This window comes from Labrus bergylta, chromosome 6, assembly GCF_963930695.1.
Source record: "Labrus bergylta chromosome 6, fLabBer1.1, whole genome shotgun sequence".
Classification (NCBI taxonomy): domain Eukaryota; kingdom Metazoa; phylum Chordata; class Actinopteri; order Labriformes; family Labridae; genus Labrus; species Labrus bergylta.
The window spans coordinates 31,735,270-31,752,069 of NC_089200.1; the positions used below are offsets into that span (position 1 = coordinate 31,735,270).

Here is a 16,800-nt window from a genome sequence, read left to right on the forward strand (position 1 = left end):
CGATCATCAAAAGGATCAAGACAGTACGCTAACCTTCTTCAGTTTCATTTCTACCCGGGATCCGAGCCTCACGCCACGCTGCAGGTTTTAGTGGCTGCATACACACACAGAAAAGTGGAAGCAGGTGTGTCACAAAGTCTGAACACAAAGAGAACTTTCTCTGACAGAGCCGGGTACAAAACCAGACAAAAAGTCCAAAACAACTGGAGGAAGAAGACAAAGGAAACAAAGGTTGGACTTCTTTGAAAATGAAATGGTCATTGTAGAGGAATGGGGAGAAGTAAAAACACCATGTTTTTTATGTTATCATGTGGACAAAGATGTTTTTGTGAACTGAGCATGTGTGGACGGGATTATTTCTTTAACACGGAGGATGAAAACCTTTGTTTTTTTTTGTTTTTGTTTTTTTTCTGTTCCAAAGATTTATTTTTGGGCCTTTATTGTACAGATAGGAGAGTCGATGGAGTCGGAAATCAGGGAGAGAGAGCGCGCAACGACGTGCGGGAAAGGAGCTACAGGCCGGACCCGAACCCGGGCTGCCCGCTCGGAAGACCATAGCCTCCACACATGGGGCGCGCACACCGCCACTGCTCCACCAGCACCCCAAACGTTTGTTTTTAAAATAACCCACCTACGTGTGGACTCGGCTTAAGTTCACACTTGTTAAAATCTATTCTGCAAATACACACAAAGTGCTGAGTCAACACACAGGAGTAACAACAGACATTAGGCGAGAGATGGGGTTACACCCTGGACTTTTCACCAGCCAATCACAGGGCTGACATATAGAGACAGACAACCAGCCACTCTCACATTCACACCTACAGACAATTTAGAGTCACCAGTTAACCTAACCAGCATGTCTTTGGACTGTGGGAGGAAGACGGAGTACCAGGAGAGAACCCACACATGGATAACATGTAGACTCCTCACAGAGAGACTCCTTAAGGACAGGGAATCAAACCAGGAACCTCCACACAGAGAGACTCCTGAAGGACGGGGATTCAAACCAGGAACCTCCACACAGAGAGACTCCTGAAGGACGGGGATTCAAACCAGGAACCTCCTCACAGAGAGACTCCTGTCAGACGAGGATTCAAACCAGGAACCTCCACACAGAGAGACTCCTGTCAGACGGGGATTCAAACCAGGAACCTCCTCACAGAGAGAATCCTGAAGGACGAGGATTCAAACCAGGAACCTCCTCACAGAGAGACTCCTGAAGGACAGGGATTCAAACCAGGAACCTCCACACAGAGAGACTCCTGAAGGACAGGGATTCAAACCAGGAACCTCCACACAGAGAGACTCCTGTCAGACGGGTATTCAAACCAGGAACCTCCACACAGAGAGACTCCTGTCAGACGGGGATTCAAACCAGGAACCTCCTCACAGAGAGACTCCTGTCAGACGGGGATTCAAACCAGGAACCTCCACACAGAGAGACTCCTGTCAGACGGGGATTCAAACCAGGAACCTCCTCACAGAGAGGTAACAGAGCTAACCACTTTGCAGCTCCGTTCATATTCAAACATGATGTTCATACTGATACTCAGGGATGCTGCTGCTACACACTCAAGCATTACTAACACAACCCGACACACACTGAGGGGTGGAGGATCTATAGAAAGGTAGCCATCTTTTGTAGAAGGGCAGGAAGTGTCAGTGTCCCTCAGCAAGCTAAAGGAAGTCCATCATCCAGGGTCTTTCACAATAAAAGATGACACGCACAAAGAGCCTTTCAGCCAGAACCTTTGTGTGACAAACATTTCCATTTCAAAGACGTCACATGCTTTTATACTGGCATGAAGTCCACTGTGATTGGGAGGCAGTTAGGAGTAAGAAGCAGAAGAACACTTAACACCCGGTGTGTGTCCTCTACAGCGTCTGTCAGCATGTGCGTCTCACTAATCAGTAGTATGCTTGCATGTGTTTAAATTCCTCCCGTGTGGCATTAATATTGTCCCTCCATGCCCTCTGTACCTCTCTGTCCAGCGGGAAGTCTCTGGTGACATTTAGCGGTTCAAAGGTTATCGGCGTAATTGATCAGACTGCAGTTTGATCTGCTCGTCTGACATTCAGTGGACAGAGAGAAAAAGGCGTTTTTTTTTATTCTGCTCTCTGAAGACAAACGTGTCTTTTACTCGAGCGTGATGAGATTTCATTCTGTCATCACATTGTGACACACAGTATTCACAGAAACACTGTAGACGTGTGCCCTTCTTCTCTCCTTCCTCGACGGCAGGAAGTTGAGTTCTCTCTCTCTCCAACTTTTTTTTTTTTTTGTCTTTTTAACGGTCTTCATTGTTGCCATCTTTTTCATCCTCTTAATGAAGCTCCAGTCTGACGAGGTTATTCTCTTATTTCCCCCCACACAATTATGTCCGACACATTTACAGAAAACAGAACTCTGGCTCCTCAAATGTTAAATGTCTGAAGAATAGAGTCTGAAGGTTGGATGCAGGGCTGACGTCCTCAGAGTTCTTTTCAAGCATTCATTATGTTGATGACAAAAAACGACCTCGCTGCATACCATTCTGTAATCTTAACATTCAAAATGGACGACTTTCTTTCTCTCTCTCTCTATGGCGTCCAGGATCCAAAGTAGTGTTGTAGTACTTGAGATCCCGGTCTCGTCTCGGTCTCAGACTGCGAGGACTCACTGTTTTTACTGTGATTAGAAAGAAAACGTCTCTTTATAAAACTACAAATAACTTCAAGTCATTTGTAAAGATAAGATAAAGATAAAGATAAACTTTATTGATCTCCCATTGGGGGAAATTTCTTTGTTATAGCAGCTCTAAAACAGTAGTATAATTAGTAAAAATAGCAAAAAGTAAAAAAATAAAACATATTTACATTAATTAAATAAAGCAAGAAATGACAATAGAGATAAAAAAAATACTAGGCATATACTATAAACACTTTCACTTGTTGAAAGACAGAGGACAGTTCTTATTTAAAAAAAAACACACACAGTGTGGAGAATTATTGATTGTGATTGTGAACATTATTAGAGTAGTTTTATTTTGTTAAATCTTGTGATGAACTTTCAGAGATAATCGTCTCGACCCCTAAATGTCTAAATGCTCTGGTCTTGGTTCTTGGACTGCCTGTGTCTCGGACTCCCCCTGCCGTGGGAATTGTCTGTAGCCAATCAGACGTCTCCCTTCGATTCAGCCAATCACAGTAGGGTAGATTCGATGGTATGATTTAATGTGATCACTCAGCGGTTAGCCGAGCTGTCTGATTAAGTCGTCAAGTACAAACAGTCTCTGTGACTTCTACAGATGGAAAGGCGTTTAACAGATCTGATCTAATTAACTGTTTCCTGTCCTCATAAGTGTCTGAAGCAGCTTCTAGTTCATCCACAGATCTCGACCAATGAGTGTGTCGGTAATCCTCCAGGAAAGAAAAGGTACAGTACGAGTACAAAACGCCTTCAGGCCTCCACACTTCCTTTCCACTTTGACCCCTACCACACGAGAGTTCCTGTAAGTGCTCCAACGACCTCCTCCACATCCTCTCAGGTTCTCTTACACTCTTATATGTCGCACAAAGCGTTTCTGCGCCCACCTAGCTTGCGTGCTGCGCAGAAGTTAAAAGAAGTTCAACTTGGGCGCAGCGCTCTGTAACGTCACCTTGGTGCGTCCAATAGGAGTGAACATCAGATCACAATAAACCGCGTCCCTCTTTTGGCGTGTTCATGTGGCGCTCGTTATAGAGCTGCAGCTCCTTGGCGAGCCTAAACTCTCCACATCCTGTCGGAACTCCAAGGATCTCATGAAGCCACGCCCTCTTCTTCTTCTCTGCTTTTCCCCTCCTCCTCAGCAGGAGAAAGGTCAGAGTGGACGCTGACAAATAAACAGTGTTCCCACTCATCCTGGAAAACCTGGAAACCCTGGAAAACAGTTGACTAATTTTCCATTACTGGAAAACACCTGGAAAATAAGAGAAAAAGTGAAATGTCCTAGAAAATTATTCCAACACTCTCCTACAGGGTTGGACATTTTTACCGCCACACGTTAATAAAAGTATCTATTTGTTACATAATACACAACACAGGTTGAATGGAAGTCTATAGATAATGTAATGGCTCCGCCTCCCCCTCGTGAAAAGTGGATATTTATTTACAATTTAGATGAGAGGATGGAGTAAATTGTGGCAACAACTTTCAGGTATACTTGTGTTTTCTCCTCTGTTTGAGGTCAGCACATTAACAGTAGTTAGCTAACGTTATTGGTGACATGCTAACTTCCACTGAAGCTTCCTCTCTAGTCGGTCTTTCTTGTTAACCTAGCTGCTGTCTCACTTCCAGGGCTGTGTTCTGCTATTACTTTGTGCCTGCCAAAAGTAAGAGTGAAATACAACTATTTCATACATTTGATAAATGCCAATTGGCAATATTTATAAACTGCAGATTGGAAAAGATAGCCGCGTCATGTGTGAAAAAATGTGTTCATATGCACATGGAATGATGTATGAGTCAAACACGGGCCGAAAACTGGCTAATGGTCCTTTTACTTTGCTAGCATTGTCTCTTCAAATGCAATACTGCGTTAAGGGTAAAAAATTGACTATAACATGATATTAAATGTTTAACCTTTGAAGCGGTACCTCACAGTGGGTGTGAATAACCTTGTTAAAGACTACACATAATATTGGTGTTGCACGATCACGGACTGTCATACCAGCTCGATCATCACTGAAAATGTCCTGGAAAAGTCCTGGAAAATGATCTCTGGAAAAGAGTGGGAACCCTGAATAAACTGTGCAGTCGATGATTTCCTGACTATCGTTTGGGTCACCTAGAAACGTGCCGTTGCTTTTTGCTCGTGTGCGCTCCCCTCCTGCTCTGCGCCCTAACCTGCAGCGAGCGCAGCGTCCTGTCTGAACAGCTCTTTACAGTGAACACTTCTTCAATCTTCAGGACAATCAGCCACGTACTAGTGAGGATTCTGCTCCATCAGCACAGGGCTTTTTATCACATGATGGAACCGACACAGCACGCCGCACGCCGCACTCTCTCGCTTCTCTCTCTCCCCCCTCTCTCACACTCTCTTCTCTCTCTCCCCCCCCCTCTCTTTCTCTCTCACTCTCTCTTCTCTCTCTCTCCTCTCTCTCTCTCTCTTCTCTCTCTCTCCCTCTCTCTCTCTCTCTCTCTCTCTTCTCTCTCTCCCCCTCTCCCCCTCTCTCTCTCTGTCTCTGCTGGACTCATTGGCCTTCCTAAATAAAGATTTCATGACCATGAAACACTGTGGCTGTGGTGAGGATCGAAAGCATCACTCTCAGTGTTGTTAAGAAGTTAAAGACCCTCCTGAGGTGTTGCAGTCATTAAGGGGACGGGGTTTGGATATGAAGTTGATTTGGGCTGGGCGACAGAAATTAATCTGACCTACTGAACGGACAAATATTCCCAAAAAAGAAATGTGGAAAAGGCTGAGGTCTTTTCCCACCTGATTTAAGTTGGCTCTCTCAATTCAATTCAATTCAAATTCAAAGGGCTTTATTAGCATGGAAAACATACGTTAACATTGCTAAAATTTAAGTTAAAATAGAACACAAAATTACGTACAAATAAAGAAAACCAAAGATTAAATATTTAACTAAGAGCTGTGCAGGTTTATGTTTATTTTTTATTTTTTTTAAATATAAGAAAAAATAAAATAAATAAATAATATTAATAATAATAATTTCATTTAGCTTTTCAAAATATTTACAGATGACTACAGATGACTTACAGAAATATAAAATAAAGATATTAAGATTTAAAGAGATGATCTTTTAAAGACTAGGTGGTGTGTGTATGTACAGCTCTGTGGTGTGTGTATGTACAGCTCTGTGGTGTGTGTGTCGTTCAGTTATTTACAGATGGAATTAGTGCAGGGATGTTTTGTTCACGGGGGTTTGGAGCTGTTGGATGCTCTCTTCTGGTCGCAGCAGTTCACATAACGTGCTGCAGTGTTTGCACACTGTTGTACCTCACCCAGCAGGTACACCAGTTTGTTGTCCTTTGTGTGTGTTTGTGATGTCTCTGATGTCCTGATACAGAGGACAGAGCTCTGTCTCCACCTCATGCTGGGTGCAGTGGGTGCAGACTCTGTCCTCTTTGGGGAGCCAGGTCTGTCGGTGGCGTCCTCTCTCGATGGCGAGGCCATGTTCACTGAGTCTGTACGTGGTCAAAGATTTCCTCAGCTTTGGATCAGTCACAGTGCTCAGATATTCTGCCACTGTGTAATCTCTATTTAGGGCCAGATAACATTCTCATTTGCTTTGTTTTTTGGTTGATTCTGTCGAATGTGTTAAATAGTTTTCTTTTTGTTTTTTAATAATCTGGTTTATTCTGATTGGGTTTCTGTCTGAGGGCTCTGCTTGGGAGCCCTCTCTCTCTCTCTCTCTCTCTCTCTCTCTCTCTCTCTCTCTCTCCATCTCCTTATCAATTATTCATACTCTGGTTTCGACACATTCTTGCAGTGAGTTTCCAGATATCCTGTCAAGCAGCACCACCCCCGCTTTGTCTGGCTGCTCTCTCACCATCCTCCTCCTATCATTACGTTTCCAAGTCCTCATCGTCTGTCCTCAAACTGGACACACACACACACAGACAGAGATGTGGACAAAGTTTACTATTATTTATATAGTATTGTTTACTGTATAACAGTAAAGATGTGAGCTCTCAGACTGGCTCATAGTGGACCTGCAGTGTGTTTGCTTCACCCAGCAGTGACACTGTGCTGCACCTGTTTGTCCCTCCATCCGTCTCTGTGCCAGCAGATAAGTGGAGCTCTGCTCCCCAGAGACCCAGCTGCTGCCCGGGACGCTTTGTTGTACTGGGGAGAGAGCCAGAGAGCGAGCTACACACACACACACACACACACACACACACACACACACACACACACACACACACACACACACACACACACACACACACACACACACACACATGAAGCCGGTTTAGCAGAGTGGACATGGAGTGTAGTTTGAGTGGGAAGGCTTACGCTCATCGCTCTGTTGGAGTCGAGGTGAGGAGAGTACACACACACAGGAACACACAGTGGTCACACACACACACACACACACACACACACACACATCTGGTAAACACCATTCAGGAAATCAATCATGAATGTTAAGGGCCCTATTTTGACGGTACGCGTCACACCACGATCTGGGCGAGGAGCCCAAACCGGAAGGATCAGGACATTATGAAGCTCCGTCTCATCGTTCCCCTGAACCCACAGCACACACAGCTGATGGTGGATTAAAGTTGTTTTTGTTGTAGCCCAGCTATCACTTGCGTCATTTACGTCAGGGTTGTTGATTTCCTCCAGATCCCCTTTTTCCGATTTTGGTTGAAATTGTCTTTAGGTCGGCTGCGGATAGATAGAGGCAGCTGCAGGGGGTGACGGGGAGACGTCCCCAACAAGTCACCGTCCCCCCCCCCCCCCCCGCCGGGAGATGTACTGGCTTAGGGGGCGAAACATCAGTGAACAGCGGCTTCCAGCTGACCACCCCGCAGCTGACCAAATGGCACCGTAGGAGATGTGACAGGCTGGAAAAAGCCAAGTAGAAACAAAATCTCACCTGTACAACAATCAGGTCCTGACAGAAATTAATAACTCAGGTTCTCTGAAAAAGGAACAATTGTAAAAACTTCGACCAATGTCTGCCACGAGGTACCAATCTGATGAACCAATCACACAATGCCAGACTATAAAGTCAAAGAACTTGACGTAGTATTTGTCCTGCAGGGAGAGAAACATTGACTCCTTTGTGCTAACACACGTCTGGTACCTCCATGTTCACCTTCCCACAGCGGGCGCTCTAAAGGCGGATGTTCAGAGCTGAACTTTATTAACCCCAGAGCTTCTAATCTTCCTTCATCCCTCACCTCAGAGCTTCAGTGTTGAATGAAACCAGATGCTCGCTCAGATTAATCTCCAGGAGCTCCTCTCTTTGCTTTTGGACAGCTGTTCTGAAAACTGCTCATCTGTCGTTTCAGAGTGTCCAGGGAGAGTTTTATTCAGTGTCTAAAATCCATCATAGATAATCATAAAAGAAGACGAGGCACCAGATAGGTTCTTCCTGGGATACGGGGGTTTTTATGATTTCTTTGGGTAATGTCATGAACTTTTTTTTTTTTAGTAGAAATACTTCAAAGGAAACATTGAAAGATAAGTCAGGTGGTCTACTTGTACGTTATGTTTTTGTCCCAAGTGAAGGAGTGTAAGTATCTCAGCAAGGGTCAGATGGACCCTGAGACTGACAGGTGGATTGGCTCAGTGTCCGCAGTAATGTGGGCGTTTTGCCGGACCGTCTTGCTGAAGAGGGAGCCTGAAAGGTCGATCTTCGTTCCAACCCTCTCCTGTGGTCAGGAGCTTTGGGTAGTGATCCTAAGAAAAAGGTCGCGGATACAAGCAGCTGAAATTATTCAGTCTTCACTGGCTGCCGGTCAAGTCCTGCATCACAAAATCCTCCTCCTCACCTACAAATCTCAGCACGGCCCTTTCCCCCCCAGTACCTTTCTGACCTTCTCCACCCCCAAATGCCGACTAGGAATCTCTGATCCTCGGACACTGGGTTGCCCTCCATCCCCCACAAAAACCTGCAGACTTTCGGGGGGCAGAGACTTCAGCTTGGCAGCCCATCCACCTGTTCAACCCTGCTTATGGACTTATGGAGTTAAACGTGTTGTTTGTGTTTTCTGATGTCAAGTGTCCTTGAGTCCCTTAAAAAACGTTTTTTGTAAATTAAAATTCAAGATTGGGTGAGGAGCTCAGATATTCAGGGGGGGGCTTGGAGTAGAGCTGCTACTCCTTCACATTGAAAGGAGACCCTCTCTCTCTCTCTCTCTTTCTCTCTCTCTCTCTCTCTCTGTCTGTCTCTCTGTCTCTCTCTCTCTCTTTCTCTCTCTCTCTGTCTCTCTCTCTCTCTGTCTCTCTGTCTCTCTCTCTGTCTCTCTCTCTCTCTGTCTCTCTGTCTCTCTCTCTCTCTGTCTCTCTCTCTCTCGCTCTCTCTCTCTCTGTCTCTCTCTCTGTCTCTCTGTCTCTCTGTCTCTCTGTCTCTCTGTCTCTCTCTCTCTCTCTCTCTCTGTCTCTCTCTCTCTCTCTCTCTCTCTCTCTGTCTCTCTCTCTCTGTGTCTCTCTCTCTCTCTCTCTCTCTCCTGCACACTCTCACATTGAAAGGAGGAGTGGAGGTGGTTCGAGCATCTTGATTAGGATCCTCCTGGAGGCAGACCCAGCGTGCACTAGAGGGATTATATATCCTGTCTGGACTTGGAACGCCTCAGAATCCCCCAGGAGGAAGATCTGGAAAACTTTGTTGGTGAGGGGGAAGTCCGGGTTGGTTTCTGTGTTACCTCGTCATCAGAAAAACAAGACTTTGTGTGGTCGAGCAGCTCAGAGACATGAAGACTTTAGTTTGTCGTCTCTCACAGCTATACAAATGGAACAATGCCCCCCTCTGCTAATGTGTGTTTGTATGTTTGTATCCTCTGTGAGTTTGTAAGCTCTGCCCAAAAGGCTTCATTATTTTGGTCAGTTGTGAATATTAAAATGGATTTGCATACAGTTTGTGTAGCAGCCTCACAGTTGGCAGGAGCATTATTTCGTTGTTGTTGTTGATGATGCAGACTCGCCCAACAAACTCTCTCTCTGTCTCCCTGAAGTCTTTCCTCTCACTCTTTTTTACCTTTCATCCCACTCATCACTCTCCCCGCCTCCTGCAGCTCAGGTCTGACAGCACACCGGCAAACATATAACAATTAGCATAATGCTCTTTGGTGCATCCCGAAACCGCTCACTCATGAAGTTCAATCAGTCGGCTTTAATTACAACTTTCTTAGAAACATCTCTAATCTCTCCAACAGTTTGATCTCTCAGGGGTTTGTTCAGTCGCACGCGGTGGCAGGTAGCTTAAAAATGAACTATTTTTAAAGTGCTCTTCATGTGTGTAAAGTGTGTATGTGTGTTTTGTATCTAATCTGACTCTCCCTCTCTCTTTCTCTCTCCCCCCCCCCCCCCGTCTCTCTCCCTCTAGACGTCGATGACTGCCAGTCTAATCCATGCCAGAATGGAGGAACCTGCATCGATGAGATCAACTCCTTTGTCTGTCTTTGTCTGCCCAGCTACGGAGGAGCGACCTGTGAGAGAGGTAATGCTCGGAGGGAAACTCTGAGGGGTGGAAGAAGGGAAGAGAGAAGGGGGGAGAGAGAGGGGGAGAGAGAGGAGATGAGGAGGAATGGTTCAGACAGTATGAGGAGATTGGGAAGAGGAAAACCAGCAGAAGAAGAAAGAGAGGGATGGGAGAAGAAGGTGAAGTGAAGGTGGAGGTGTGATTATGAAGATAGAGAAGGGAAAGAAAGGGCCAAGGAGAAGGACGAGATGCAAAAAGACTATAGGTGATGTTTGAAGACCACAATGTAGAGATTCAATCAGCCCATCTGGATCCTTAAAAGCAGACAGAGGACACTCTGTGATAAAGTCCTGCATCATATCAGCTGCAATTTGCATGTTTTAAAGATTTAATGTAAGAATTTCAACACATTCTGAACCGACAGATTGTTAGCTTTTCAAAGGAGACCCTGTTTGTGCTTTTAGTCCAAACGGTTCGAGAACAACTTGAACGCTTGTCACCCTCGGCCTGGATATGAATGTTTTAGGGCGTTTAAGGAGAGAGGGAGTTAATGAAGATGTTTACATGTCAGAGGACACGTGAAGGCGGGAGGATGAAGGAGCTGGAGGAGGATGAGGAAGAGGGAAAAGCTCTGATTGAATGGTTTATATAGAACACCTGTGTCCACCCTGTAGTGTGTCTCATTAGGAGAACTCCCCCGAGAGGAGGCCCGAGAAGGAGGCTGTTCACAAACTGCACGTTACACTACTTGAAAACATGGACGACATGTCGAACAAAACCACACTGAGGAAACCAACAGCTGCTGCAGAACATTGGAGCCGAACATTTGGGTCAATCTCTAAAAAGCTGTAAACTCTTGTTCATTTACATCTGCATGAAAATGCTTCTTAACTTACTTCATTGTACATAAGATTTGAAACATTGAGAGAAGAAACTGCTTCTGGCACACCAACGAAGAAGAGAAATGTTTTAAATAATTCATATGAGTATGCCCTTTATGTCACAAATGAGGCACTTTTTATCTTTCAGCTGATATTTTTCCAAATGGCTGAATGTTCATTTTTAGATTTTTAGGATTTGACTACAAAGTTACACATTTTAAGTGTGAATTTGAATTTAAAACCAAGCAGCAACCTCCGGTGTTGAAAAATGAAGCTGATGCTGAAGTGTATAATCCTGCAGTTCCTGGAGTGTCCACTAGAGGCTGGCTGCAGAAGCACAGGAAGTCACATACACACCCATTCTAAAAAGCCTGTTTTTACAGCAGAGATTAACATGTTTACAGCCTGGTTCAAAAAAACAAATAGGTGTGATTAGCTCATGTCTTGATGGACACACACTGTACGGGGGGGTGAATGTTTTGATGACTCATCAGTTTTGATTTGATGAAGGATAAGAGTTATTCACAATGAGGCGTGTAGCTGACCTGATTGACAGGTGGGCGTGGTGTAACAGTTTGTCAGGAGGTTTAAAACCTGCCTCAGCTCCAGCTCTCAGCCTGTCGTTAGGTTGACTGAAAGTTAGACTGAGACAGCATTTCCAGCATGGAGACCACCATCGATGGGACTCCTGCAGGAACAGACGGGTGACCTCACTCAGGCTCCGTCCAGTAATATTTACAATCTATGATATAAAACCCAAAATAAAGAGCTTTGATAAATAAGGAAACAGTAGAATTAGATAAATGTTTGGTGTTGCCATCTCTTTAGCGTAAATAGAATAAAAATGTAAAGATTGTAAACAAACACAAAGGGTGGGACTGAAAAGGAGAGCGTGGGATTTTAGCAAAGGACACTTATCTTTAGGGGTCGAGTGAGAGAACAAGAGAGGACGTTTCTAAACTGCTTTGAGTTCCATCAAATCAGGCTCGTTTCTGTCTGGCCAGCTGACCTTTGGCCTAGACTATGAGAAGAGGGTAGACGTTCAATAACTGTCTTTTTATGTGTCTGGTTCTGCTTTTTACTGCCCTGCTCAGAGAGACCTGGGAGTTTGTGGGCCCAGTAATCAATAGAGAGAGGAAAAGCAGGACATTTTAAACGTGCTTTGAGCGGCTCGAGGTTTTTAACTTTCAGACAGAAAAAAATCACGCTCACAGAGTAAAAGTTTAAAGGTCCAATCAGTGATATGTGTAGTGAGTGAAATGATAAAGTGAGCTTACAATATGATCAGACATTAAGGAAACATGTTATGTTGAAGTGCTGGCTTCTCTGACAACAATGCAGCAGCCTCCTCTCTAGAGTGAATGCTCACACAGGTCACCATGTGGTGGACACTGAAGCTTCAGTGTTTATCCAGCTCTGCATGGGTCTGTAAACCTTTCTGTGTTCTAACCTCTCTCCATTTTTCAAAAGCATCTCCAATATTGATCCTAGTTTGAGCACGTTTCTGCTCGTGGAGCTTATTAGAAACATGCAGAGGCTTTTTAGGTCGGGTACAATCACTTCTATCTGAACCACTTCTCTTGACCGCTTCCATCGCTGCAACACCTGTTGACCTGATAACTGCTCTCATATCTGACAAACCGAGGGGCGTCCAAAACGGCTGTGTGTGTGTGGGGGGGGGGGGGGGGTGTCTTTAAAGCGCCTACCTTCTCTGGTCCAAACAAATCCAGAGCATTCAGGAGCAGAATCTAAAGTTAGAAGGAGGACATACTGGCTGCTGCATTGTTGTCAGAGAAGCCAGCACTTCAACATAGCATGTTTCCTTAATGATCAGATAGTAAGGTACCTTTATCATTTCACTCACTACTCATCTCACTGATTGGTCCTTTATCATAAAGTTGTATTATTTTGATGGCCAGCAGTGTTGTTGTTGCTGTTTAAAAAAAGGGAACAGGGAAAATTTACCAAGAAAGCCTTAGTGTCTTTCATCCATCGTTCACTCTATGACCTGTTCCTCTTCGTAGTCTCTAGTGTTAAAGACAAAATAATGTGTGTGTGTTGTGTGTGTGAGTAGATTTGTAACTTCGCTATTCCTCTCCTGAAGACACTTCTGTTCTGTCTCATGTTCCCAACCTCGCTGCTGTCACTCTCTGCACCTCTCACATCTTTCCAAGCCTCTCATCTCTGCTGCTCTGTAGGAGTTTTCAACACATACTCAGGGTGTGTGTGTCTGTGTGTGTGTGTGTGTCTTTGTGTCTGTGTGTGTTTGTGTGTGTGTTTGTGTGTGTGTGCACAGTCGCTGGGATGATTCTTTGTGGATGAAATTGTGATGCTTTTACATTTCTTTCGAGCTGAGAGGTTGCAGATCTTGCAGCTCAATGATCACAAGCATGTTTTTATACGTGAGAGACAACAGTGACATCATCCCTTCATCGGCCCGTAACTTTAGCCTTCTCACCTTCAATCCTTATCCCAACATTAACCCTAAAGTCGTGTCTGTAACCCGATACTGCCCAAATATCCCCCCTTTCCCAACTAGTCCTTACAATTAAAGATCCAAAATTCACATTTGTTCTCAAGAAAATAGAGAAACAAAGACACATACTTTTCCCCTTCCACTGATTTGATGTGAGCGGTAACTGGGAGTGAGTGGAGGGAGATAAACAGCCGAGTCATATGTGCTGTTTTTGGTTTTAGGTTGAAGACGAGTGACGCTGCTACGTTTCAGATCGGGTTTGATAGCGCATGTAGGAAGAGCTTTACAAACACATGGGCTAGGGTAGGGACGTCCTCTACAATCATTAACCATCATTATCAGAGGACCCCGGGTTATACTGATGACAGTCTGTGTTACAGAAACCAGGACCAGAGAGCACAACGGCTGTGAATCTGGGACAGACAGAAACAGAGACTTTAACATCCTTCACACAGTCCATTTAGCAAGAGATGCCAACTGCTGAAATCCCATTGGTCAACAATCCAAGCGCCTCTCCTCGTCACAGTCATGTTAAGCCACAGTTCACTGAGCAATGTAGCATTTTGTGCCTGTTAAACATAGTTCCTTGTTCTTACATGTTTATTCACCTCTTTGTGTGTTTGTTTGTCGAGAGGGAGGTGACTCAGCATCTGCTCTCAGAGTTCACAGGAAGGTTCAGAATGAGGTCTGCCAGATTAGCTGTGATGCTTCTCTCTGACTAACCTGCTGCTGTGGGAACAGTGACTCAGCAGAAAGCTGTGATGTTTGTGCCATCCTCACCTTAAACTCATCACACACTATGGCCGGCCTGTCCGTCCTCCATCAGCATCAATCTGGAGAGACACCTCTATGAGCTGATTATACAGAATGAACCTTCTGACTGACATCAGTCGTTCATGCAGCACTCTGTTAATATTTTACTGACTGTTAGAGCCACACAAGGATGTGCCATTAATCAACACTGCACTCATAATAACCATTAATAATCCCAGAGCAGATTATGCTCTCACCTTTTGTAGCTTTCTAACATTAGATTGTCCATCATCTGCATCTCTCTCTCTCTCTCTCTCTCTCTCTATCTATCTATCTCTATCATACACATGCATTAGAGTTTACTGAGCGGGTGGGAAGAGTGTCAGAAAAGAGGATGCGTGTTGTCCATTTTTCCCTGAAGGTTTGAGAAACTGTATATTTCACTGGTGATCCGATCGTCATATGTTCATACTGGTAACGGTCGGGATTCACGGGGGCTGATGCAGCCTGTGCATGGAGGTGTGTCATGACAGGCAGCAGACACAGTAACAATGCATCTGTAGATTTAAGTAACTTCTTTCATCGGCCCGGTATGAAGGTACCAGTCGGGGTGGAGTACTCGGTGGAGGGATGTAGTTGCGTAGTTTGGCAGTAGAGGAGGTCGTTGTGTAGTTTGGCAGTAGAGCAGGTAGTTGTGTAGTTTGGCAGTAGAGCAGGTCGTTGTGTAGTTTGGCAGTAGAGCAGGTAGTTGTGTAGTTTGGCAGTAGAGCAGGTAGTTGTGTAGTTTGGGAGTATAGGGGGTAGTTGTTTTTTTGAAGTAGTATTGTGTCTCCACTTGTCCTTGATGACAAAGTGAACACAGCCTGGCCTCTATTAGAAACCAGTTCAGTCTTTGACGGCCTGTTTCTATGGTCAGGCTGTGCCACTTAGTCTGTACATCGTCATAGTTTTCCGTAGTTTCACATCCCTCACTGTGCTCAGGTACTCTGCCAGCTTGTACTCTCTGTTCAGGGTCAAATAGAATTCTAATTTACTTTATGATTTGGTGATTTCCTTCCAATATGTGATATAACTGTCTTTTGGTTTTGAGGTAATTTGGTTGTGTCAGATTGTGCGGTGTGTGTCCTAAAGCCCTGGTGTGTGTGGGCGGAGCTTCAGTACCAGCTGGGGGGACTCTCATCTGGGTTCAACTCTTGGCACTGGCTTTGTACTGGTAGGAGTGGGGGTCACTGGATAGGAGGTGTTTATTAAACCCTTTTGAATTTGATTGATTAAATGGTATCGGCCGAGTTCTGCCTTGAATGCATTCTTGGTCATGTGTCTATGAACTCTCAGGATGTTTCTGCACAGTTCTGCAATGGCTGGTTTCTCTCTCTCTCTCTCTCTCTCTCTCTCTCTCTCTCTGGATAGTTGTTATCAGCCCCCTTACAAACAGCACACTGAGCTGTCAGCTTTCAGAGTCTCACAGTGAGGAGGGAGTGTCAGCACAAACACAAACACTAACCGTCAAACGAAATGTTTCATCATTCAGAGGATCTAGAAAAGCAGAGCAGATGAAAAATCACTTGTGATGTTGATATACAACTCCAACAGTCAGCTAGAAGGGAACGGTCTTTTTTTTCTTGACACTCAAGTCTGTGCAAATATTCAAACCTGCTGTCTGACAGAGGGGAAAACAGGAAGAAGAACAAACTTTAATAAAGTGTTGATAATACAAATGGTTGATGTGATGTTGAGCTGAAAGCCTCACAGTCAGCAAGTGGGAGGAGAAATCAGCACAGGTTGAAGATGGGGGGGTGGTGTATGGGGGAGGGTTGTCTGTTATTCTTATATGTCTGTGTTTCTTCTTCTTTGACTCTACATCTCTCTATTTACCTGACTTTTTTTTTCCTTATCAGTCTCTCTTTATATCTTTCTTCCCATTCAGTATTTTTCTCTGTTTAATTATTTCAATTGAACAGTTACTTAAAGGTCACATATGATGCTAAAATCCACTTCACCATGATTCTCTAAGGGCGCGGTCACACTGGCCATCCGTACCATGCCCAAGCAGACGCTAAAGTCCAGTTCGTTTGGCCAGTGTGACCGCTCCATATCGTGCTCAGGCACGGTACACTTCCTTGGCTTTGGCACACTTCGGAGAGGTGTGCTTCAGCACGTTACACTTCATGCACTACCACAAGCACGCGGGTAAACAACACTGACAGTCTTCATTATGGAGAAATCCAGAGTTTCATGTCTGTATCTGACTAAAATGAAACAATATAAGACACAAAGTAGCTGTCATGTTCTCTGTGTTGTTCTCTGATGTGCGGGCGTCCGTGTGGACTCGACTGCGCGTCTATTTTTCTCTCTCTCTCTCTCTCGTCCGCCTGTTTGTAAACTGAGCACGCTTCATAATAACATAAAGCATGCATGTGTTGTATTATGACGTCATGTACAAGAGGTAATCGTGCTTTTATGCACAGTTATTCCTGGCCAGTATGACCGCGGGCCGTGCTGGCCAGCGTGGGAATGGCGCAGCGGTGGGCCAATCGTGCTTGAGTACAGCAT

At 44.8% G+C, this 16,800-nt stretch overlaps 1 protein-coding gene across 2 annotated transcripts in view; it reads left to right on the forward strand.

Annotated features, from left to right (window-relative positions):
- LOC109997906 (neurocan core protein) overlaps positions 1–16,800 on the forward strand; it is a 109,929-nt gene that overhangs the window by 70,141 nt on the left and 22,988 nt on the right. For both annotated transcript variants that reach the window (XM_020652567.2, XM_065956208.1), the window contains one exon: positions 10,042–10,155. In XM_020652567.2, coding sequence (XP_020508223.2) covers positions 10,042–10,155 — 114 coding nt within the window. The remainder of the gene's footprint in view (positions 1–10,041; positions 10,156–16,800) is intronic.